The following is a 24,775-nucleotide window of genomic DNA, read 5'->3' as shown; positions in this document are numbered from 1 at the left end:
TCTGGCACCCAGGTGCATTACTTTACATTTTTCAACATTAAACCTCATTTACCATGTAGTTGCCCACTCCATTATTTTGTTCAGGTCCACTTGCAAGGTTTCCACATCCTGCATTGAAGATATTGGCATGCTAAGTTTAGTATCATCCGCAAATACTGAGATTGTACTCGATATCCCCTCCTCTAGATCATTTATGATTAAATTAAACAGGATTGGCCCCAGGACAGAACCTAACTACAAGCATGCTCCCCTGATAGGCAGAGGGCATCTATGTTTTGCCTGCTGCTCTCCTGATAAGCAGGCAGAGTCAAAATCACTCTCCTACCAAGCACCTATCTAGGGGGGTGCTACAGAAGATTGGAAAAACGTTGCCTGGTCTGATGAGTCTCGATTTCAGCTGCAACATTCAGATGGTAGGGTCATAATTTGGCGATATGGATCCATCCTGCCTTGCATCAATGGTTCAGGCTGGTGGTGTAATGGTGTGGGAGATATTTTCTTTGCACACTTTGGACCCCTTATGAGCATCCTTTTTACGCCACGGCCCACCTTAGTATTGTTGCTGACCATGTCCATCCCTTTATGACTACAGTGTTCCCATATTCTGATGGCTCCTTCCAGCAGGATAATGCACCATGTGCTCACATCATCTCACCACTGGTTTCTTCACCATGACACTGAGGTCACTGCACTCCAATGGCCTCCACACTCACCACATCTCATCCAATAGAGCACCTTTGGGATGTGGTGGAACAGGAGATTTGCATCATTGATGTGGTAGCCGACAAATCTGCAGCAACTGCGTGATGCTATCATGTCACTATGGAGCAAAATCTCTGAGGAATGTTTCCAACACCTTGTTGAATCTATGCCATGAAGAATGAAGGCAGTTCTGAAGGCAAAAGGGGTCCAACCCGATACTAGCAAGGTGTACCTAATAAAGTGGCCGGTGAGTGTATATATATGAATTAAGAATAACTCTGACACATATGGCCATCATCCATATTTGTATAAACAAAAGAGAAAGGGGGGGGGGGGGTCGGACTGTACAGGCCAAAAATGGATAAGCGAAAATTAAGTAAAATTAATATTTTATTACAACGAATATTTTAAAACCAATACATAGTAATACATGAATATAAAATGACAAATAGATAACAAAAAACTTCTCAACATTAATTTTAACTGATGCAGTGAGTACTGTATGTTGCGCAGGTTATTGGTGCCGACGCGTTTCACCAAATGCTTCCTCATGGCTTCAAAGACCATACAGTACCAGTCTGGGTTATTGCATAAGCAGATAATGTTCCCTGGGCAGGCACTGGGACCATATTAGAGGACAGCCATCTAGTGTTGATCATTTGTTTGTTCTCTCATATGTATCCAACCAAAATTAGGATCTCATATATAGTTAGGATTAATGGGCTGGTTCCCTCGCAGGATCCTACCCCCCCTCCCCCCCCCCGTAAATCGACCAGGTAAGAAATTATTATACTATGGAGCTCCCCCTCCCCCCGTATCAGTTAGGGTATCACACACTAAAAATATTATGTTGCCTCAATGCTTGATATAGAAGTCCATATGTCCACTATCAGAATCCCCTGAGCTTCTGAAGTGTGCCGTGGCCGCAAGACTGTCCCTGCACCCTGGACTTCTATATCAAGCATTGAGGCAACATAAAATTCTCAGAGTGTGATACCCTAACTCAGTGTTTCTCAACCTTTTTACAGTCAAGGCACCTTTTAAAATTATGGACAATCTCAAGGTACCTACTAAAATTATGGACAATCTCAAGGTACCCTTTAAAATTATGGACAATCTCAAAGCACCTTGGAAAATTATGGCAAGTCTCGAGGCACCCCATTTTAAAATGTAAAAAAACTATTCTAATAGTTTTACATAACATATCAACACAAGTAGGACATGCAATGTTAGAGGTGATTTATTTTTACAAAGTCAACACACTTTTGTACACTGGTACTGACTAGTATGCCAAGGTTTGTCTTCTCCATCTGTTTTTCTCCATCACTCAGCTTATGTGACCCCAGCGCTGACAAAGAAGGGCTTGGGAGGGCCATGAGTTGCTAGAACGCAGGCGGCTAGAAGGTCGTAATGAAAACCTGTGACTTTGTGTAACTATAAGGCAGGCTTCATCCATCTGCTGGCTTGTATACAATTTTGGGGCAATTTTTAGGCATTTTGCCAAGGCACCCCTGAAGAAACCTCAAGGCACCCCAGGGTGCCAGGGCACTCTGGTTGAAAAAGTCTGCCCTAACTGACACGGGGGGACCTCCATACTATGATAATAGCTTACCTGGTCAATTCACCAGGGGATGAGATCCTGCGAGGGAACCAGCCCATTAATCCTTACTATATATGAGATCTTAATTTTGGTTGGATACATATGGGAGAACAAACAAATGATCAACACTAGATGGCTGTCCCCTAATATGGTCCAAGGGCCTGCCCAGGGAACATTCTACCAATAACCCAGACGGGTACTATATGGTCTATGTAGCCCTGAGGAAGCATTTGGTGAAACGCGTCAGCACCGAAGACCTGCACAATATATAGTCCTCACTGCATCAGTTAAAATTTCTATTGTGGATTTTTTTTAATCTATTTGTCATTTTGTATTCATGTATTATGATATATTAATTTTAAAATATTTGTTGTAATAAAATATTAATTTTACTACATTTTCACTTATCCTTTCATTTTTGGCCTATACAGTCCGATTTCCCCCCCCCCTTCTTTTCTTTTGAGTGTATATGTAAAGCACTGCATACATTGTCAGTGCTATATACAGTATATACCTGTAATAAATAAGGAGAGTTCAGCATTAATGCCTCCATGACAGGTCTACTTGAAACTCTTGTATTTTCTGGCGTATAAGACTACTTTTGAACCTCAAAAAAATCCCCCAAAAATGGGGGGTTGTCTTATACTCCGAGTATTATATCTCCCAGGTAACCTAAGTATAAGTATTACCGGTAGATGTAATCTCTCAAGACGCTGGCTGTGTGAGAATCCTGTACCGGTATACCGCATGTACCGTAGCTTCGGCTACATACAGTGTACCGCGCTGAGCCAATCAGGGAGAGCGATGTATTCTATTATTGAATGCAAAGCCTGCTCGGATTGGCGGAGTAACATCAGCCCGCCTCTCTGACTCTGCCAATCCGAGCAGGCTTTGCATTCAATAATAGAATACATTGCTCACTGTGATTGGCTCAGCGCGGTACACCGTATGTAGCCGAAGCTACGGTACATACGGTATACCGGTACAGGATTCCCGCACAGCCAGCATCTTGAGATTACATCTACCGGTAATACTTAGGGTACCTTGGAAATATTATGAGACATTACATGTATTACATTACTTGGGGTACCTTGGAGATCTATGAGAAATCTGATGTTTTTCAATGGTGTTGCCTTGCTTTGGAAGGGGGGTAGTCTTATACGGCGAGCATAGCCCAAAACCTATGTTTTAACTTAAAAATTAGGGGGGTTGTCTTATACGCCGGAAAATACGGTAATCACATTTGCACATATGTTGAAACATTTGCAAACATTTTTTCTTTAATATCATTAACATGATTTTGTACATACAATACATACAAGGGGAAACGGGTCAGCTACACTTCAGCTGACTTTTGGAAAATGCAATAAATATTCTGTTCTTCGAGATACAAAAAGATATTATTGGTGGCAGGTAATAGGGGAAGATACGTTTTTGGAGACCTGTCATTATCAAGAAATTCCTTTCAATTTAGTGCACAAGGCAAACACAGTCTGCCCGGAATATGGACTGTTCGGGGCGAAAAACAATGGATACCATGGGTCCAAAGGCACACCTATAAGGAAAGATAACAAATTCTATATCTACTTTGAGAGATGGATACGATGACTTACAACCCTAACATTGAGATTGGCAATGCCCTTCAGTCACTTGCAGGGCTTTTTTTCACAGAAAATAGGTACAGGAACTCAACCACAACCCCCCAAACTTTTCAACTCTGAACAGCATCAAATAGTGGATGTGGTCAAATTTCACGAACAGTGGGAGGGTCTTAAAAATGTGGAGTGCAGAGTTCAGGAAGGGGGTTTACACACAGAGCGCAGAGTTCAGGGGTGCACTACATACATGGTGCAGAGTTCAGTAATGCACTGCATACACGGTGCTAAGTTCAGCCTTTTTCCACATCTCACTTTCAAATCTCTTCATCTATGACCTCTGCATGCAGAGGTCAAAAAACTTTTTTTGTTTATAGCGCAAAAAGTAAAAATCGCACAGGTGATCAAATCCCACCAAAAGAAAGCTCTGTTTGTAGGAAAAAAAGGACATAAATTTCGTTTGGGTATGGCGTCGCATGACCGCGCAATTGTCAGTTAAAGTCGCACAGTGCCGAATCGCAAAAAGTGGCTCAGACGTAAGACAGCAAAATCCTCCGGTGGTAAAGTGGTTAAGAGACTTGTTTGGAGATCACTTGATATCATCAAAATCTATGTGAAGTCCCTCCCGACTTGTCAGATAAGGATATTTCCTTCATTTTAATGGTTCCACCATTCAAACCAGTGCAAATCTCTATACGTTATTGAGTCTTTTCAATTTTTCCACTGTTCAACGGATGGGTACACCTTTCCTTGTTTTGATGTACTACACAGAACATTTAGCAGTGTTCCAGGTTCAGACGTAGAGAACCTTGAACATGCATTTTAAGATATTGATAAAATTCATCAGGCATCACATGGATACCAGGTATTGGTGGGACATTGTCATAATAGTGATGAAGGATTGGAACGCCATGCAGGTCTTTGGAAAAAGGCCAAAAGCCATACAGAGTGACTTTATCGCAAATCTCCATTGCGATGCTCACCACCATAAATCCAGAAGAAAGACGAACAAACTTGAGTCCCATGCTTTTCCAGTAAGCAGATAGTTTATTGAGATAGTCTGGGTTGAAGAAGACAACTTTGCTGTTCAAGTCAAACTCCTCAATGGTGTAGAGCACCCGAAGGGAGACCTTTGTGTTTTCTGAATAGGAGAACGCAGGTAGGAGGATCAAAGGAGAGCCATACTCCTGAACCATCGTTATAAATGGTTTCCTCTCCTCTGTGAGACTGCTGAACCTAGTGAAGGAGATATAATTGCAGATTATATAAACTCAAGAACAACAATTCAATACAAATTAGCTAAGTTCCACAATGCTGAAAAGGAAACATAAAGGGGTATGTATCCCAAACGGCTAATAGGAAATCCACAGTGGGATCACATGGGGAAACAAATGGGACTATACGATACCCAATGTGTAAAGAGTAAAACAAGAAAGGAAAAACCAAGGAATAACAGTAAAATAAAAATTATATAAACCTTATTCATACATAAAAAGCCAAAAAGGCCCTACAATAGACAGTCATAAGTGCATACTATAAACAATGCAAACACATGAAAGACTGTAAATAAATGAGGTAAAGCCGAGTTTACAACATACAGTAGAGGTATGTGGACAGGAAACCCAACGCGTTTCAAACCTTTTTTCTTTTTGCTTTGAATACAGCAGGGGATAGATAGATCCTCTGTCTATTTATACACTGCCTGGCCAAAAAAATAGTCACCACCAAAAAAAAAATTTTTTCTAATATTTTGTTGGCTTTGATTACGGCACGCATTCGCTGTGGCATTGTTTCGATAAGCTTGCAATGACACAAGATTTATTTCCGTCCAGTGTTGCATTCATTTTTCACCAAGATCTTGTATTGATGATGGGAAAGTCAGACCAATGCGCCAAGCCTTCTCCAGCACATCCCGAAGATTCTCAATTGGGTTGAGTTCCGGACTCTGTGGTGGTCAATCCATGTGTGAAAATTATGTTTCTTTTTCCTCTTTCACAATTTGAGCCCCGATGAATCCTGGCATTGCCATCTTGGAATATTCCCGTGCCATCAGGGAAGAAAAAATCCATTGATGGAATAACCTGGTCATTCAGTATATTCAGGTAGTCAGCTGACCTCATTCTTTGGGCACATGTAATAACTATAGGAGAGTTACTGCATGCTTAGTTTAGTTAGTTGCTTAGTTAATTCCAGGTGGCAACTTTTTTGTGTGCCAGGCAGTGTAAAATGCTAGTTGGATGAATGTCAAACACATTTGTACTTGCTGCATGGATTATGGCTGTGATGTCTCTATGTAGTGGCCAAGATTGGATATGTTTATTCATTGAGGTATTTCAGAAAATTATGCCATGTTTTGGCCATTAGATGGAACTGCTGATAATGGGAATTATTAATAGGAATTAAGAGGTCAAATTTCAGGCTGAACTTTGGCTGTTTGGGCGTTTGAACAAATGCGGAGCATTAACCCGTACAATGAGAGACGGACGCCACGTATAATAGCAGTACTACTAACGCTATTATACACAACAAAAAGCAGGGGGGTGTTTCTGCGCTATGGAAATGATATAACAAGTTGTGATGAATATTATAAAGGGAAGAAAGCAGCTAACACAAAATCAACCGACAGTGATCAATAATTCAATAGTAATAAAAAAGTGTAGCGCTAGAAATGACGTAATAAAATAAAATACTGATGAAAAATCATCCATTAAACACTGTAAAAAATCCAGGGGAATGAAGGTGAATAAAGTCCCAACCAAGAGAAAAAAATATATATATATAATGGTGCAAGTCCAATTAAATCCAAGTGAGAATGCTGTGAGAGACGCTCCTTCCCGTGACACCCAAGGAAAGTGTAAGATGGGGACACCTCGGTGCACAAGTATTGAAAGCAGCTTACCAGAACGCCGTGGCTACTCAAATGAATGAGAAAGCCTCACCCAGCAAAAATTCAATGGATCCAAGGGGAAGTAGGTGACACCATGAAACCGATCTAATCCTCTTAATCACTCCGTTATGGTCAAATCAGTGTGTAGAGGGAAATGAAACAAAGGACCATAGTGTCATCCCGTACAACATATATAATCAATTTATTAAAATATTACTCACAATGTTGAAGACATAAGCAGGCACATAATTATAGCAGCTGAAGATCTGACCGCAGCATCCCGCGTTTATACAATCAGCATAAAAAAAAGCAGCAGAAGGCCGGCACCGTAAGGGGGCGTGTGGACGTTACGTCTGGAGTCGCCAACATTTCGTCATCAAAAGACGTCGTCTGGGCGTGACACTTTTTTATTACTATTATAAACAGCTTCCTAATGTCAATTGTTGTTAAAGTGGTTCTAAAGGCAATAGGTTTTTTATCTTAATACATTCTATGCATTAACCACTTCCGGACCGTCCGCCGCAGTTTGACGTCGCTACTGTGACGTTCCACCAGATAGCGGCCATAACCCCGGTATTTTATTACAGGGCGGGCGGTCCGCATTCACATAAAAGTGGTCCCATCGGCGGAATCACCACGGGATCACTTTAATGGCTGACCGCCCCCCCCCCTCCCCACTTTCCTGGTCGTTTTCCCCGCTTACCCAGAGCTGTCGGTAGCGGGGAAAACAATCCGGTCCTTTCAGGTCCCAGGCAGGAATTCGAGTGAGGGCAAGATGGCCCCCACTTCACTCTATGGCCTTGGAGGACCGTCGTGTGTTGCTTCCCCCAACGGCCTTTAAAGGACCCATTTTTTTTTCATGCTGAAAAAAATGTACATTTTCTTTGCTTTTAACCACTTGCCGACCGCCCGCCGGCTTTTTACTGCGGCTCGGCTGCGTCCAGTCACGTAGTACTACATGAGTGGAGTGCATGCGGTTTTGGTTGTGCGCGCATGCCGCCGGAGCCACGCTCCCGCTGTGCGATTGCCGCCTTCCTCCCTCGATCGTCTGGGAAATGGAGAGAAGACCAGCCTGCTTATGTAAACAAAGCAGGCGGATCTTCTATCAGACAGGCAGGGAAAGATCAGCAGTTTCAGCTATGCTACAACCCAGATCTGTCTGTGCCTGTCACAGAGCCCTCCCCCCCCCCCCCCAGGGCCGGACTGGGGATAAAAACCAGCTCTGGAAATAATTTAATACCAGCCCCATAGCATTGTTATACCGGCCCAACAGCATAACGCCATTGTTTTGTTCATAAAAGGGAAAACCATGCATTTTAAAGCAAATTGAAAGTGTGTATTATAGATAAGACAGACATGAAAGCACATTGGGCTTTATTATATATATATGTATATAATAAAGAAAATTCAGGTTAAAAGTGGTGAAGGTGGTGCAATCCAGGGGGACCCCAGGAACTCTGGGAATGTGTGTGTGTGTGTCTGTGTGTGTGTGGGGGGGGGGGGGTAATGATATAAGGGGAGCCCTTATATTAATTACATCACTGACCCCCCCCCCCCCCCCTCAGACTTGCCTGGTGGCGCTGTCCATGACCTCCTCTCGGGTGCACCGTGCAGGGCTCAGTTAGTCGGCACCAGCTTGGTGGCTCTGGTTTTATCCTGTAGTCTCCTCTCAACAGTCCACATACGTCTAACTTCTCCTATGACCCCCATCCCAGCACCACTACAACTCTTGATTCCTCTCCAGACTCCCCCTTAGAGACTGCAGGCATTATAAAAGACAAGAGATAGTCAGAGACAGTAGACATGATACATGGGAGATGGTCAGAGACAGCAGACATGATACAGGAGATGGTCAGAGACAGCAGACATGATACAAGAGATGGTCAGAGACAGCAGACATGATACAGGAGATGGTCGGAGACAGCAGACATGATACAGGAGATGGTCGGAGACAGCAGACATGATACAGGAGATGGTCAGAGACTGCAGACATGATACAAGAGATGGTCAGAGACTGCAGACATGATACAAGAGATGGTCAGAGACTGCAGACATGATAAAAGAGATGGTCAGAGACTGCAGACATGATACAAGAGATGGTCAGAGACTGCAGACATGATACAAGAGATCAGTGCAGCCTAATCAGTGCCCACCAAATGCAGCCTCATCCATGCCCATCAAATGCAGCCTAATCAGTGCCCACCAAATGCAGCCGAATGTGTGCCCACCAAATGCAGCCTCATCCATGCCCATCAAATGCAGCCTAATCAGTGCCCACCAAATGCAGCCTAATTAGTGCCCACCAAATGCAGCCTCATCAGTGCCCACCAAATGCAGCCTCATCCATTCCCACCAAATGCAGCCTAATCAGTGCCCACCAAATGCAGCCTAATCAGTGCCCACCAAATGCAGCCTCATCCATGGCCACCAAATGCAGCCTCATCCGTGCCCACCAAATGCAGCATCGTCCGTGCCCACCAAATGCAGCCTCATCCATGCCCAACAAATGCAGCCTCACCCGTGCCCACCAAATGCAGCCTCATCCGTGCCCACCAAATGCAGCCTTATCCATGCCCACCAAATGCAGCCTCATCAGTGCCCACCAAATGCAGCCTCATCCATTCCCACCAAATGCAGCCTAATCAGTGCCCACCAAATGCAGCCTAATCAGTGCCCACCAAATGCAGCCTAATCAGTGCCCACCAAATGCAGCCTAATTAGTGCCCACCAAATGCAGCCTCATCAGTGCCCACCAAATGCAGCCTTATGCATGCCCACCAAATGCAGCCTAATTAGTGCCCACCAAATGCAGCCTAATTAGTGCCCACCAAATGCAGCCTCATCAGTACCCACCAAATGCAGCCTCATCTGTGCCCACCAAATGCAGCCTCACCCGTGTCCACCAAATGCAGCCTCATCCGTGCCCACCAAATGCAGCCTCATCCATGCCCACCAAATGCAGCCTAATCAGTCCCCACCAAATGCAGCCTCATCCGTGCCCACCAAATGCAGCCTCATCCTTGCCCACCAAATGCAGCCTCATCCATGCCCACCAAATGCAGCCTCATCTGTGCCCACCAAATGCAGCCTCATCTGTGCCCACCAAATGCAGCCTCATCTGTGCCCACCAAATGCAGCCTCATCCTTGCCCACCAAATGCAGCCTCATCCATGCCCACCAAATGCAGCCTCATCCATGCCCACCAAATGCAGCCTAATCAGTGCCCACCAAATGCAGCCTCATCAGTGCCCACCAAATGCAGAGTAATCAGTGCCCACCAAATGCAGAGTAATCAGTGCCCACCAAATAAAGCCTACCTGTGCCTGGATCACACACATCAGCAATCTCCTGGGGTGTCTGTCAGGGAGCTTGGATTTGAATTGCCCGGGATGCCATGCCACTGTAAGACAGTACCGCCTCCTAGACCGGCTCCTATGATCACGTCACACTGATTCAATTCCACAGCATTGGATCAGTGTGCCGTCTATCTCAGGAGGCGGTCTAGGGGGCGGGACTTACATTTCAGACTCAAGCCTTGTGTGTCAATCCCCTGGATTGATTATTAACCGAGCCAGGGACTTCAAATGCTATTTGTCTGCTATCAGTTACATAGTTACATAGTAGATGAGGTTGAATAAAGACAATAGTCCATCCAGTTCAACCTGTGTAGGTGTGTGTGGTCGTAATCATCTTGCATACCCCTGAATGTTCTGATTCTTGAGATGTACGTCTAAGAGTATTTTGAAAGCCACCATACTTCCCGCAGAAAACACCTCTTGTGGTAGAGAATTCCACAATCTTGTAGCCGTAACAGTAAAGAACCCCCCTCGTTGCCTGAGGTTAAAACGCTTCTCCTCCAGACGCATTGTATGCCCTCGAGTCCTCATGCAATCTTTCCGACTGAATAGCTTTTTTTCTATGCTGAGCATACCCAGTTGCTAAGGGTAACCCAGGGGAATCCAGAAAGTGAAATTCTCAACAGACCTCTAGGGGGCAGTGCTACACAAGCAAAAGAGTGGGACATGTCTGAGTGGCGCCATTTGTTTTCTTAGGTCATCGGCCATCAGGAATCGCGATTCAGGTTGATTTGCATTGCTGGATGATGTGATTGATAATGGATTCACATTGCTGGACTTTTTTTTTTAATAAAGGACTTGCCAGACGTTTTGGTATCCTTTTTTCTAGGTTGCAACTTTTTTTTTTTTTTTTGCAAATGAGTAAGAGTGTTATGTATCCCATACTCATTCACATAGGGGGCGGTACCTGGGTACCCCTCATTGTTAAAGGGGCCTTCCAAATTCTGATAAGCCCCCTACCCGCAGACCCTCTTAACCACTGGGCAAGGGTTATGGGGAAGAGGCCCTTGTCATCATCAACATGGGGACAGGCCACTTTGCAGGCAAGGCACTCACCATGCTGCGGTATGGTTCAGGAATGAGAGCTCCCTCCATTTCCTGGTCAACCAGGCTGCATGCTCAGAATAAGGGTTTTGTATGGATTTCCTGGGGGACCTTACCCTTTTTTTTTTTCGTGTGTGTGAGGTACCTTTTTTGAAACCATACCAGATTCAAAGGGTGTGAATTACAGGAAGGAGGAGTGAGGGCAATAATTCAAATTTTAAAGGCATTTAAAGCATTTCCTATTGATAATTTTGGGTATCGTAATTTTTTGCCTTTTCACAGGCGCACAGACAAAATAATACAAATCAATAAATATCCATCGTCTATATGGATTTCTATTTCATATAAAGAAATCACAGCACATGCCTATTAATTAAGATGCTTGGGTTTGAGGTGACAAGATCAGTCTTTCTCCCAACATCATCTGTCCAGTTCAGTGGAGGAAAATTCAGCCTAGAGAGAAGGAATGGAAGATGTTAGGGCTGAGAATGGCAAGCATATCGGATCACAGGGCAAATAACCCCATCTCATAGGCTGTTCTTCAGTCATTACCTTTACTCTTACCTGAACACAAAATCAGCCCCGTCAATTTCGGCACCACAAGAGCTGTTGTTTAAGATTCCACCATTACCGACCACTGCACAGGTTCTGATTGGCTTTTGGAAGGGGGATTTCTGGGAAAAGAATGGATAAACATGGAAAAGATACTTATATTAGACCAGGGTTCTGCAGACTTTTCAATACAAGCTCACATTCACCTTACATCAGGGTCCCCATCAAAGTCCCCGTCAGGTTCCCCTTTACATCAGGGTCCCCTTCAGAATCCCCTTTACATCTGAGTCCCCCCTTACATCAAGGTTTCCATCAGATCCCCCCTACATTAGGGTCCCCATCAGAGTCCCACCTTACATTGAAGTCCCTATAGGAGACCCCCTTAGAAGCGAGTCCCCAACAGATTACACCTTTATACTTACAAAACTTCTGGGAGTCTGGAGAACTTGGTGGAAGTATGGTGGTAGCAGCATAAGAAGGCAGTGCAGGTCTGGAAAGAGGAAGTTCCATTCTCCTTTAAATGCTAGGGCAAGCATATGACTGGTTGTTAGGATGCTGGCAGTCCTAGCAACCAACAACGGTACAATGACAGCACAATCGGGAGGACCTGAACTGGAGACTGAAGGGTGGGTTTGTAGATGTTGAGGAGAAATGGAGACCATAGACTAACCTGAAGACCTGTGTAAGACCATTGGGAGGCCACTAGCCCCAGCAGTTGGCCATGTAAAGTCTTGTAGTAGGCCAAATTTGACCTGCAGGTCGTAGTTTGGAGAACTTTGTTTTATATTCTAGATTTGTGCCAGTTCATTTAGGTTGCAGTGATATTACTCAGCCTCCCTGCAGGTGTGAACACTGATTGTAAGGCTATCTTTGTGCCACAAGTTTTTGATTACAAAAATACATTAGGGAGATTTATCTTTATTGCCTGTCCCAGAGATGCAACAGGAACTTAAGGGACATGTCTACAATGTCTCAACTCTCTCAACTTTAAGACAGTTGTCACCAGAACAGTACCATTGGTAGATTCCTCTCGTCCCTACTTCTATCATTTTGGATTTCCTAACACATCAAGGCCTAGCCAATGCACCTGAGCTTTTCATTTATTTATTTTTCTTTTTGTGTATGTCGGTTTGCACTTACATTAGATTGTAGGATTTTGGTCTTTGGGCCTACCCTGAAACCTAGGGGGAGAATGTGTGGCCCTTAGGTTCCTTCGTCCCCTGCCTTCAGGAGAGCCCCTCACATAGTTGCCAACATTTGAAAAAAAATTCCAGGGACACTTTGCAGCACAGCTATCAATTACTTACCACACCCACGTCCCTGAAGCTCCGCCCACTCTGCATAATTAATCTCCGCCTATTTATCAGATTATAGGGTCTACTTCATAAAGAGAGAATTACAGGAAATTGAAAAGGGAATTGAAAACTTGAGGCCAAAGTAGCAGAGTTGGAATAATTCTCCCATTCAGCTGCACTACTTCTGCCTAAAGTTTAAAATTCTCATCACAATTCCCTGCAATTCTAAAGTGTCAAATGTGCTCAGGTGTGAGCATACAAAAAATGTAATATGGAAATATAAATAAAGTGCAAGGTGTAAATAAGTATGATTATACTATCTGGTATAATTAGGTTTTATTGTACTTATTTACACCTAATACTTTATTTAGATTTACATATTACATTGTTTGTATGGTCACACCTGAGCACATTTCACACTTTATTCACCTGTCTTTGAATTCAGCCCTCCGTAGGGTGATAATTTTCATTTACATAAAACAATGTGGCATCCTTTCCTTCCTAACACATTACCAAGTCCATACCAGTGTAGATCCTAACACATTACCCAGTCCATACCAGTATAGATCCTAACACATTACCCAGTCCATACCAGTACAGATCCTAACACATTACCCAGTCCATACCAGTATAGATCCTAACACATTACCCAGTTCACACCAGTATAGATTCTAACACATTACCCAGTCCACACCATCCTAACACATACCAAGTCCATACCAGTATAGATATCCAGCATGAGATTTTTCCCATTGCGGATTGAGGTCTGTTTTCATTTTTTTGAGCAATATATATATATACACACACACATACACATAAACGGATATGTACACACATTTATCTAGAGCTAGAAAACTATATATATGTATCAATTAACAGGTGTATAAATTATATCTATAAAAAAACATTATTGATAGTAGTAATTAATGGAGTGTGAGGCCTCCAGCTTGTCGGAAGGTGATCTGCCTCCCCCTGCTGGTGGATTTTGGAAAGTGCACCATGCTGACACCCTGCCTTCAGTGACACGTTAAATTTGCGACAGGCGGGAAGAGTGAGTGGGCACAGAGAGAGAGACAACCTGCTGCCAGAACTACAACTCCTAGCTGGGGTGAGAGCGACACTGTGTGGCACAAAATTAAAAAAAAAAAAATGTTTTTTTTTTTTAAATGATTTACAATGTCCCAGATTAACAGGGACACTGTAAAATACCCGGGACAGGCTCCTATTTGCCGGGATTGTCCCGGGAAAAACGGGACAGTTGGCAGGTATGCCCTCACCTAATACTCGTTGGTTTACTTTGGCTTGCAAGGAGGAGAGAGGTCTGCTAGGCCTTTTGGCTAGGTGGTTCTAAGTATGCTTTGCTCCAGTCAGGAGTCTTTTGCCCCAGGGGAGTCAGGGAAGGGACCATTCTCTTTTGGATGAGACCATATGACATATCCTAAGTGCAATTTATTGATTTCACATACTCTTTTTGGTTCATTTTGGTGTTTTGTTTTTGCCAAAAAAAAAAAAAAAAAGACTTTCTGTCTCAAGGACAATGGTCACCAAAACAAATAGAGTGGGTAAATGTTTCCAGCAGGGACACAGACAGCAATAAGCCTGACAAGAGATTTAACCCTTCTCTCTAACTAAAGTTTTGTTATTGCATACACTTTAAAAGAAAGTCTTTGCTGTGCTCGGGGTTCAGCTTAGAGAAAAGATGACTTAACCACTTGGCGACCGCTACAGTATATTTACTGCGGTAGTCAGCCCCTCACAAGCAAAACAACGTAGTACTACGTCGCTAGCCTGTGAGGCTCTAGGGGGCGAGCGCGCACCGCTGGAGGCGCGCTCCCGCCCCCGCTCGTTCACGGACCCCCCACCCGATGTCCGCCGGTCACTCGTGATCGTCCGCTGTGAAGGGAGAAAGGCAGGCGGCTAATGTAAACAAAGCCGCATGTCATTCTCCCCTGTGTAAGAACAGAGATCATACGGTCCTGCTATGCAGGATCGTATATCTCTGTAGTTACACAACCAACCACATCCCTTCACAGTTAGAAGCACGCCCCTAGGGACACACTTAACCCCTCCTTCTCCAATAAAGTTAACCCCTTCCCTGCCAGTGTCATTTTTACAGTAACAGTGCATATGTATAGCACTGATTACTAAAGTAATGTCACTGGTAACCCCAAAAGTGTCAAAAATGTCAGTCAAGGGTCCGATCTGTCCAACACAATGTCGCAGTCCCGCAAAAAAAAATTGCAGATCACCGCCATTACATGTTAAAAAAAAAAAACAACAAAAATGACAAAAATCTTTCCTTTAGTTAGTAAACATAATAACTTTTGCGCAAACCAATCAAAATACGCTTTTTGCGATTTTTTTTTTTACCAAACATATGTAGCATAAAACAAATTAGCCTAAAATGTTAAAAAATTTAGATTTTTAAATTTTTTTGGGGGGGAATTTCATATAAAAAATTTTGAAAATGTTGTTATTTTTGCAAAATTGTCGCTCTTTTTTTGTTTATAGCGCATGATCAAAGAATCACACAGGTGATCAAATACCACCAAAAGAAAGCTCTGTTTGTAGGAAAAAAAGGACTTCAATTTTGTTTAGGTACAGCGTCGCACGACCGCGCAATTGTCCGTTAAAGTCACGCAGTGCCGAATCGCAAAATAGGGCCTGGTCAGGAAGGGGGTAAAATCTTCCGGGGCTTAAGTGGTTAAATAACATCTAGATATCTTTTTCTGGAGTGGAAAAGCAAACATTCCCTTCACATGTTATATTTCTCTTCATTGTATGTGGCTGACCCCAAAATTCTGAAAAATGATTTTATAAAAATGGGATAAACCCCAGTTCCTTGGCCAGCACTCACCTTCGGGAACAGACTGTAAAGGCTCTTAGTGATGTTTAGTTTTATTTTATTTTGTGCATCGAAGTGAATTGTTTGTCCGATCACAGTATTCTCCTGCGTCATGATTGTTGAGTACGAAGCATTACAACATTTTCCCAAGTTGGTCCTGAACAAAGAACAAAAATTAAAATTATATATCAAAATGAAGGGTATCACTATTGGAGATAAAATCGTGTGCATGTCTTACATGACTGTTCTGCCTCCAGCAGGATATATATTAGTTTATAGTCTGCAGTACCACACACCACACAATGGAGCCAATGGTAAAAACGTAGAGCTTCGGAGAAACTAGAAAACTGTTCGCCTTTAATAAAACTTCTCATCATTCTTTAGTCCAAGGAAAGGAAAAAGATGCATTATGGGAGTTCAGTTTCCATCTTAGAGACTGAAAGAAGGAACCAGTCATCAGGGCACATGTTGGACTAAAACTTTCATCTGTTTGCATCCCCTAAATGCAGCAACGCTGGTGAGAATAACCTATCGCCATCTACAGCCTAGCTCATTCATTGTATTTCTGTACATTTCATATATTGATTATATGTATCTGTAGTTGTCTCAATGGTTTCACCCACCCTGTTTTGTTAATAAAGCTTCAAAGTTACTCTTAGTCTGGCTTATTGCAGAATAGGAGAGTTTAGCTGCATGTTGAGCTACACAGAGGGAAATGTGTAGCGGGGACAGAACAGTGAAACAGCGACTGCTAAAACAGGGGCAGCCAGCAATACAGCAGCTACCCAGCAAGAGGGATACAAAGTGACTACACAGAGGTCTGCTACACTATCAGTGCAGCCACTTGCATACGACAACACAGCAGTCTCTACAGAGTCTAGCACCTCCACAAGCAACATGTCGCAGAGTCAGCCACCTTCACTTAAAACAAGGTCCCAAGTATTCGGTTCCTCCAGATCTTCATCCACAAGTAATGCTGAAGCCACAAAAGCCAGAGCAGCCTTTGCTGAGCAAGAAATGCAGATAAAAAAAAATAGAAAGCCCTACTCGAAGCAGAACTAGAGAAACGTGTAGTAGAGAAAGAAGCAGCAGTCGCTATAGCCGAAGCAGATGCCTTAGACCTAGATGTATACCCCAAAAGTGAACACAGTAGATGCAGCAGTGTGCTCGGTCCAGAAGCTGAGCCTCAAGATCCTCTACAATGCACTTCAGACTACATTTATCAGCACTCTAGGCCAAGCAGCAACAAAGACTACGTTGAGGAGACAAACCAAGGATGCTACATAGCACCACCGCAAGTCAGCCTCAAGTCTCAAATCTGCAAACAAGAGGACTCCAAGCAAAGCAAAACCTCTTACATCAGACATCTTACATGCAAGGCATCAGAATCTAAAAATTATTCTCCAGGTCCTGCCTTCACTTCAGAACAGTTCGCCAAGGACTAGATTAAACCAGAAACTCTTAAAAGGTATGATCACACGCCACTTTTCACCATATCAATACACAACCAGCTAATCAAGCCACCATAGACTTTGCCAAGCTCTTTGCATGATGCGAGTTAAGCCTGGTACAAACTAATAGTTTTTTCCATTCAACCCAGCGTGTTGAACAGAAAAAACTGACAGCTCCGGTCAGAGGCGCTGTACTAACGATCCAACGTTAGTACAGCAATCTGCCCCCACTGAGCTATTGTGTTCTAACAATGGGAAGCCCCCCCGCCAGAACACTCTGATCAGCCTTCCCAGCCATTGGCTGAGAAGGCTGATCAGGAGCCAGTCAGCTGCTGTTTTTTTAGCATGCAGGTCCGACAGAAGCTGGCCAAACACCCAGCTTCTGATGCACCGGCTGACTTTTCACATGGGCCGGATGTCGGCCGGGTTTTATTGAACCGGCCAATGTCTCCTGACATTGGGTTCATGTGTACTAGGCACTAGTCACAAAAGGATTTAAAAAGTTTAACAACCTTAAAGCTACAGAGCCTGGTGATCTTATTTCCAAAGCACAATCCGAGGCTTAGACCTGTCATGTTTCAGTTTCAGTATAAATCATAGAAATAAGAAACACAAGGGTAATACAAGGACACTGAATTTCAAAAGAGCCATCTTCCCTAAACTGCGCTCTTTGTTAGACAATACAAAATGGGATAGAATCCTAGGAACAAAGAACATGGAGGAAAAATAGGAGTGCTTTAAGAACATAATAAATAAAAGTATTGGCCAGTGCAGTCCAACAGGGAATAGGTTTAAAAGAGCTAAAATAAACTCTGGTTGGCTAAACTCCAATGTAAAAATGCATATAAAAACTAAAGAAAAGGCATCATTGCAGCACTCCAACATTACAAAGAATGCAATAAGAAATGTAAGAGCACAATTAAGGCGGCTAAGATAGAACACGAAAGGCACATAGCAGAAGAGAGTAAAAAAAAAAAAAAAAAACAAGAAATTCTTTAGGTATATAAATAGTATGAAAATGAGGCTAAAACACCTTGGCCCCATAAAGGATGATGAAGGGAATCTGGCTAAAAAGGGCAGAGGAAAGGCAAAGGTGTAAAATAAATTCTTCTCCTTAGTCTTCACAAAAGAATTGGAGGGATACAGTAACCCAGACTGTAATGTTTAGGTTAATAACACGTCACATGGTTAACTCAGACTCAGAACTAGACTTGAAAAACTTAACATAAATAAGTCACCGGGACCAGACGGTTTACACTCGAAGGTCCTTAAAGAAATCAGCCAGGTGATAGCCAGACAATTGTTCCTAATTTTTATGGATAGTCTACTGACAGGAACAGTACCAGCTGATTGGAAAAAAGCCAACGTGGTACCAATATTTAAAAAAGGGCAGAGATATATCCCTGGGAACTACAGGCCAGTTAGCCTACCATCAATAGTCTGTAAGATATTGGAGGGGATGATAAGGGACTATATACAAGACTTGTAATGAAAACGGTATCATTAGTAGTAATTAGCATGAAAAACTGCTCTTGCCAGACCAATCTATTAACCTTCTATGAAGAAGTGAGCTGCCATCTAGATAAAGGAAGGCCTGTGAATGTGGTGTATCTGGATTTTGCAAAGGCATTTGATACAGTTCCCCACAAACGTTTACTGTACAAACTAAGGTATGTAGGTATGGACCATAGGGTGAGTAGCTGGATTAAAAACTGGCTTCAGGGACGAATCCAAAGGGTGGTGATAAATGGGGAGTACTCAGAATGGTCTGGTGTAGAAAGTGCGGTCCCCCGAGGATCTGTCCTGGACCAATCCTATTAAATTTATCATAAACGACCTAGAGGATGGGATAAACATCTCAATCTCCATATTTTTGGATGATACTAAATTAAGCAGGGCAATAACTTCTACGCTGGATGTGGAAACCTTACAAGAAGACCTGAACAAAATAATGGGGTGGGCATCTACAAGGCAAACAAGGTTTAATGTTGAAAAATGTAAGGTAATGCATTTAGGTGCCAGAAATATGAACGCAAGTTACGCACTAGGGGGAGAGCCTTTGGAGGAATCTAAGATGGAAAAGAATCGGGGGGTCCTAGTAGACGACAAGCTCAGCGATAGCATGCAATGCCGAGCTTCTGCAAGCAAAGTCAACAGAATACTGGCAAAGGGGATTCACTCCAGAGATAAAACTATTATTTTTCCACTCTGCAAGACCCTGTTCCGGCCGCATCTCGAGTATGCCGAACAGTTATGGGCACCAGTCCTCAGAAAGGATGTGCTGGAACTGGAGAGAGTCCAGAAAAGGGCAACAAAGCTAATAAAGGGACTGGAGGATCTCAGCTATGAGGAAAGACAATAAGCATTGAACTTATTCTCCCTGAAGAAGAGGAGCTTGAGAGGGAATATGATATTAATGTACAAATACCGTACTGGTGACCTTAGCATAGGGAACAAACTTTTCAATGAAAGGGAATATAAAAGGACTTGCAGTCATTCACTAAAGTTAGAAGAAATGCAGTTTAACCTTAAATTGCGTAAAGGGTTCAATATCATCAGAGTGGTAAGGATGTGGAATTCTCTTCCACAAGCAGTGGTGTGAGCAGGGAGCATTGATAGTTACAAAAAACTATTAGATGGGTACTTTAACGACCACAACATACAGGGGCATACAATGTACTATTGACATAAACACACACTCATCATAGGTTGAACTGGATGGACTGGTGTCTTTTTTCAACCTCACTAATTATGTAGTGAAGAGATAGACCTCCTAATCAAATGGCTTGGAAATGAGTCAGCTGAACATGCCAGGTGAATCAGGACAATAAATATAAACTACCCAGACGCTGGCCTTAAAATTATATGGGATAGACTTGACAAATGTTATGACTCAGCAGAAGCAATAGAAAATGTGCTTTTCAAGAGACTCGATAACTTTCCTATCAGAAACTCAGAGAACTAAGTGACTTACTAATGGAACTTCAGGTAGCCAAAGTCAAAGGAGACTTACAAGGACTTACCTTCCTTGACACAGCCAGAGGTATCAACCCCATTGTACAAAAGCTACCCTATGACTTATGTATCACCCTCCTAGGTAGGTGCTAGTGTGAGAGTATAGTTTTTTGCTCTGTCTGCCTATCAGAGGAGCAGCAGGCAAATCTATATTGCTTTCTGCCTACCAGAGAGCAGGATCTGTGAGTTAGGTCTGCTCATGGGGCTCAGTGTGTGAGTCATCTGGTCTAGGGAGTGTTTCACACTGGTCCAATAGGGCGGCACATTGGACAGTGAAGAAATATGACCAATGGGTACACAGGCTTTGATACAGCCCCAGTGATTGGCACAGACTGATTGTCTCAGTGCATTGTGGGGTGTGGTATAAAAATCAGAAGCACATGTGCTGCGGGGTCTTTTGTAGCAGTGGCACGTGGTTACAGGCAGTCGGCCTGGGAACCAGAAGGAAGGAGCTGAACCCAGAGGTCCATGAGAGCTGAATGAAGGGGTAGAGACACTGGAGAACCTTGGAAAACAGTATCGTGAGTACAGGGGATCGTGTCTAGGGGTCTGACCTGAGGGGGGCCACCCCAGGGTAGGATAGTCAGAGGACGGGTGTCAGCAGGTGGAGTGAAATAGGGTACTAGGTGTGTATCCCGAAGATAATTCATCCCAACAAGTCATCTACATAGAGAATTAATTCCAAATTCCTCTAGTGGCAAGTTGAATCTGCAGTCTGGCTGCATCTTCAAACAGGAGTACTCGTCTATTGTGAATAGTTCAAGTTGGAGTATCCCACTCTTCCCTTCTCCTATCCCTAATATAAATAAAACCACAAAAACAACTACATCCCCTAGACTGTTCATTGACTGAGCCAGAGTGTAAAGAGTGTTTAAATTGTGCAGGCTGCAGTTCCTATCGGTAACCCAGGGGGATCCCAAGGCGAACAATCCAGCAGTTCTCTAGGGGGCAGTGCTACACTTACAAGAACAGTGGATCACACATGGCTCCAAATATAAAAGACAGTATAATATAATATCCCCCCTTTCTCTGTTTTTGTTGCCTTTGTAAGCCAGCAAGCTACTGTAAGAAGAAATTAACTTAGTTTTTACTTTACATTGTCATGTGCAGCTCCTATAGGATTGAACCCTTGCAAACCTCCAGTAGAAGTGAATGCAGAAGGCAAATCTACAATGTTTTCTGGGGGGGTTTATGTAAAGCCTATCCCTTCTTTGGGGCTTTGGTAGTTAGATCTGTATGGGCACTGCAGTCTGTATCCTAATATTTACGACTTGTATACATTGATGGTTTTTAGTTCTTAATGATTGATGATGGATTTACATTGCTGTGCGCCATTAAAAACCAGGATTACATCATTGAACATTATGACTGATGCTGCAATGCATCACGGGTCCTTTTCACCTTTTATGTTTAATATATTTTTATTATAAAGTCTATAAAGACCTTTTTGTAAGGTGTGTGTTTTTTTTCATTTAATGTTTGTGGGAATAGCTAAGGGGTATTAATGTACCCATATGCATTTCCCTGGGAAGGGGCTAATATCGTGGGCCCCCTTTTATTTTGAATGAGGGTTTCAAAATTCACTATAAGTCTAAATTAGAGATGGGTCGAACATCCCCCTGTTCGGATCGCAGCAGAACTCCAGAACAGAAAAAAGTTCTGACCCGAACCGCAAACCCTATGGGACTATTGGTCTATGGGACCTGAACTTGAAAAATCAAAAGTCCCCATTTTATATGCAAGTTTTTGGCCATAAAAAGGGTCTGGGTACTGCCCCGGGGGACATGTATCAATGCAAAATGTTTTTTTTTTTAAATATTTTTTTCAGGAGCAGTGATTTTAATGATGTCTAAAGTTAAACAATAAAAATGAAAAATTTCTTTAAATATAGTGCCTAGGGGGTCCCCTTAGTCTGCCTGTAAAGTGGCACATCTGTAACATGAAAAACTGAAATTTCAAAAAAAAAAAAATGACATATATATATTGCCCACAATACAATACCATTCCCAGCAATACAGACCTTTGGGTCTGGTATGCATTTCTTAGGAGACCCCCCCCAAACCCATACTAGACCCTTATCTGGGGACAAAGGCCCTTTCCTGACAACCCTGTGCTGTGGTTTTGTGGTGGTCTGCAGGTAGGAAACTTATCAGAATCTGGATGCCCCCTTTAACAAGGAGGCCCCTAGATCCTTCCCCCCCCATGTGAATGAGTATGGGGCACATAGTACCCCTACCCATTCACTAAAAAAGTATAAAAATAAGTAAAAACAGGAGGCAGTTTTTGAGTTTTTGACAGTACCTTTATTAAAATAAAAAAACAATGTCTCCCGATGTAGATCTATCGCCAATCACGACGACTATGCCCCTTGCTGGACCCAAAAAAGGAAAAAAAATGCTCTGCTGTCAACTATGGCAAACGGCTGAATGCCTGGCTTTCCATTTAACAATTCTTATATAGGTAAGGGCCGGCCACCTGGCAGTGTCACTTGGTGACAGCACCCCCTTGTGATGTCACCGACCCAGCATGCACCAGTCGGTGGCGTCACAAATCACATGGGGACAAGGGGCTTTGGGGTAAGGGGGCAAAATCCCCTTACCCCAAAGCACCCACCCATGTTAAAGGGCATGTGGTATGGTTCAGGAGGGGAGGGGGCCTCTCTCGCCCCCCCTTTCCTGGACTGCCATGCTGCAAGCTCAGATAAGGGTCTGGTATGGATCTTGGCGGGACCCTACGCCATTTTTTTTAAATATTGGAGTTGGGTTCCCCTTAAGACCCAAAGGGGGGCGTGGCTCGGCGCGCGGGAGAGATGGCTGCTTGAGGAAAGAGCTCTCTGAACGATACGGTCTCCTCAGCTCCCACAGGCATCCTGAAAGTTAATTATGGGCAGAATTACTAAGCCAGGACAGCACGCTAAACCCCCACGATCAGGATCCGGCTCTAGCACGAAAAATATACCCGATTTCTTTGGTTTACCCCGCTCAGTGAGGAAAGGCTCCCGGGGATCCAAGATGGCACGGGCCGCGCGGCAAGATGAGGAGGGGGACTATGAGACGGACTCTCAGGCGGATACAGAGGAGATGGTAGGAGACACTGAACTCACAGACCATCCCCTTACTTTCAAGGCAATGACCGCAATTGCAGCTGATATAAAAAGCTCTTTCACGGCTGCCATTATTGCCATTACCCGACTGTCTGACCAAATGGCTGCCACAGAGAAGGCAGGGAGACACAGGGACAGAGTAATCAAAAGGCTGGAAGATGTCACCCTTGCACACTCAGCACATTTAATTACAATGAACAGACAGCTTGAGGACCTCGATAACAGGGGAAGGAGAAATAATGTGAGAATAAGGGGGATCCCTGAGTCTGTGGAGAGGGAGCAGATTAAGCCTGCACTCCAATCAGTGTTCAACAGTTTACTTGAACGCCCCTGAAGAATCTCCCATCGACTTTGAACGAGCCCATAGAGCTCTGCGACCTAGGGCTCCTGATGATGCACCACCTAGGGATATTATTTGCTGCCTTTCCAGCCATCCCCTAAAAGAGGAAATCCTGGCCAAAGCTAGGCAGAATGACTGCATCATCATTGAGAACACAATTCAACTGTATCAGGATCTTTCGCCAATTACACTTAAAAACCGACGTGACCTTAAACCCTTGTTAGAGGTGCTCAGATCCAAGAACATTCAATATCGTTGGAAGTTCCCTTTTGCTTTACAGGCATCCTTTGGAGGCAAACAGTACCTTTTACGCACTCCAGCTGATATACCGGACTTCTGTGCCAACCTTCATCTTGATGAAATTGAATTGCCAGATTGGTATGCTGAATTCTTGTTCCCCTTCCCAACTAGCACTTCTCCAGAGGATTCTGAGGCATCCACGTCTCGTTCCCCACATCATAAAAAGGGGAAACAACAAAGAAAACGAGAGCTGAACCCCTTCTTTGGAGCGTCCCCTAAAACCCCCAAAACTCCAATATCTAGGGATCATATATGATACGTCCTGGCTGTTTACCTGCTGCATATAGCTTTAACCACTTAAGCCCCGGAAGATTTTACCCCCATTCCGACCAGGGGGTATTTTGCGATTCGGCACTGCGTGACTTCAACGGACAATTGCGCGGTCGTGCGACGCTGTACCTAAATGAATTTGGCGTCCTTTTTTTCCCACAAACAGAGCTTTCTTTTGGTGGTATTTGATCACCTGTGCGATTTTTTGATCACGCGCTATAAACAAAAAAAGAGCGTCAATTTTGCAAAAATAGCAATATTTTTCCACATTTTTTTATATGAAATTCCCCAAAAAAAAATTTAAAAATCAAAATTTTTTTACTTTTTCGGCCAATTTGTTTTATGCTACCTATGTTTGGTAAAAAAAATCGCAAAAAGCGTATTTTGATTGGTTTGCGCAAAAGTTATCGCGTTTACTAA

The 24,775-nt window shown here is 43.4% G+C and overlaps 1 protein-coding gene across 1 annotated transcript in view; it reads right to left on the bottom strand.

Moving 5' to 3' along the window:
• Window positions 1-4,484: 4,484 nt before the first annotated feature.
• Window positions 4,485-24,775, bottom strand: part of LOC309553039 (alpha-2,8-sialyltransferase 8E-like) — a gene marked incomplete at its 5' end in the record, with an annotated part of 60,218 nt that continues 39,927 nt past the window's right edge. The window contains 4 exons of the mRNA XM_082253938.1: window positions 4,485-5,124; window positions 11,542-11,637; window positions 11,749-11,858; window positions 15,889-16,033. Coding sequence (XP_082110064.1) covers window positions 4,674-5,124; window positions 11,542-11,637; window positions 11,749-11,858; window positions 15,889-16,033 — 802 coding nt within the window. The 3' untranslated portion in view covers window positions 4,485-4,673. The remainder of the gene's footprint in view (window positions 5,125-11,541; window positions 11,638-11,748; window positions 11,859-15,888; window positions 16,034-24,775) is intronic.

This window comes from Pelophylax lessonae, assembly GCF_965119305.1.
Source record: "Pelophylax lessonae genome assembly, chromosome: 4".
Lineage (NCBI taxonomy): Eukaryota > Metazoa > Chordata > Amphibia > Anura > Ranidae > Pelophylax > Pelophylax lessonae.
This window is presented reverse-complemented; position numbering and strand designations above follow the sequence as displayed.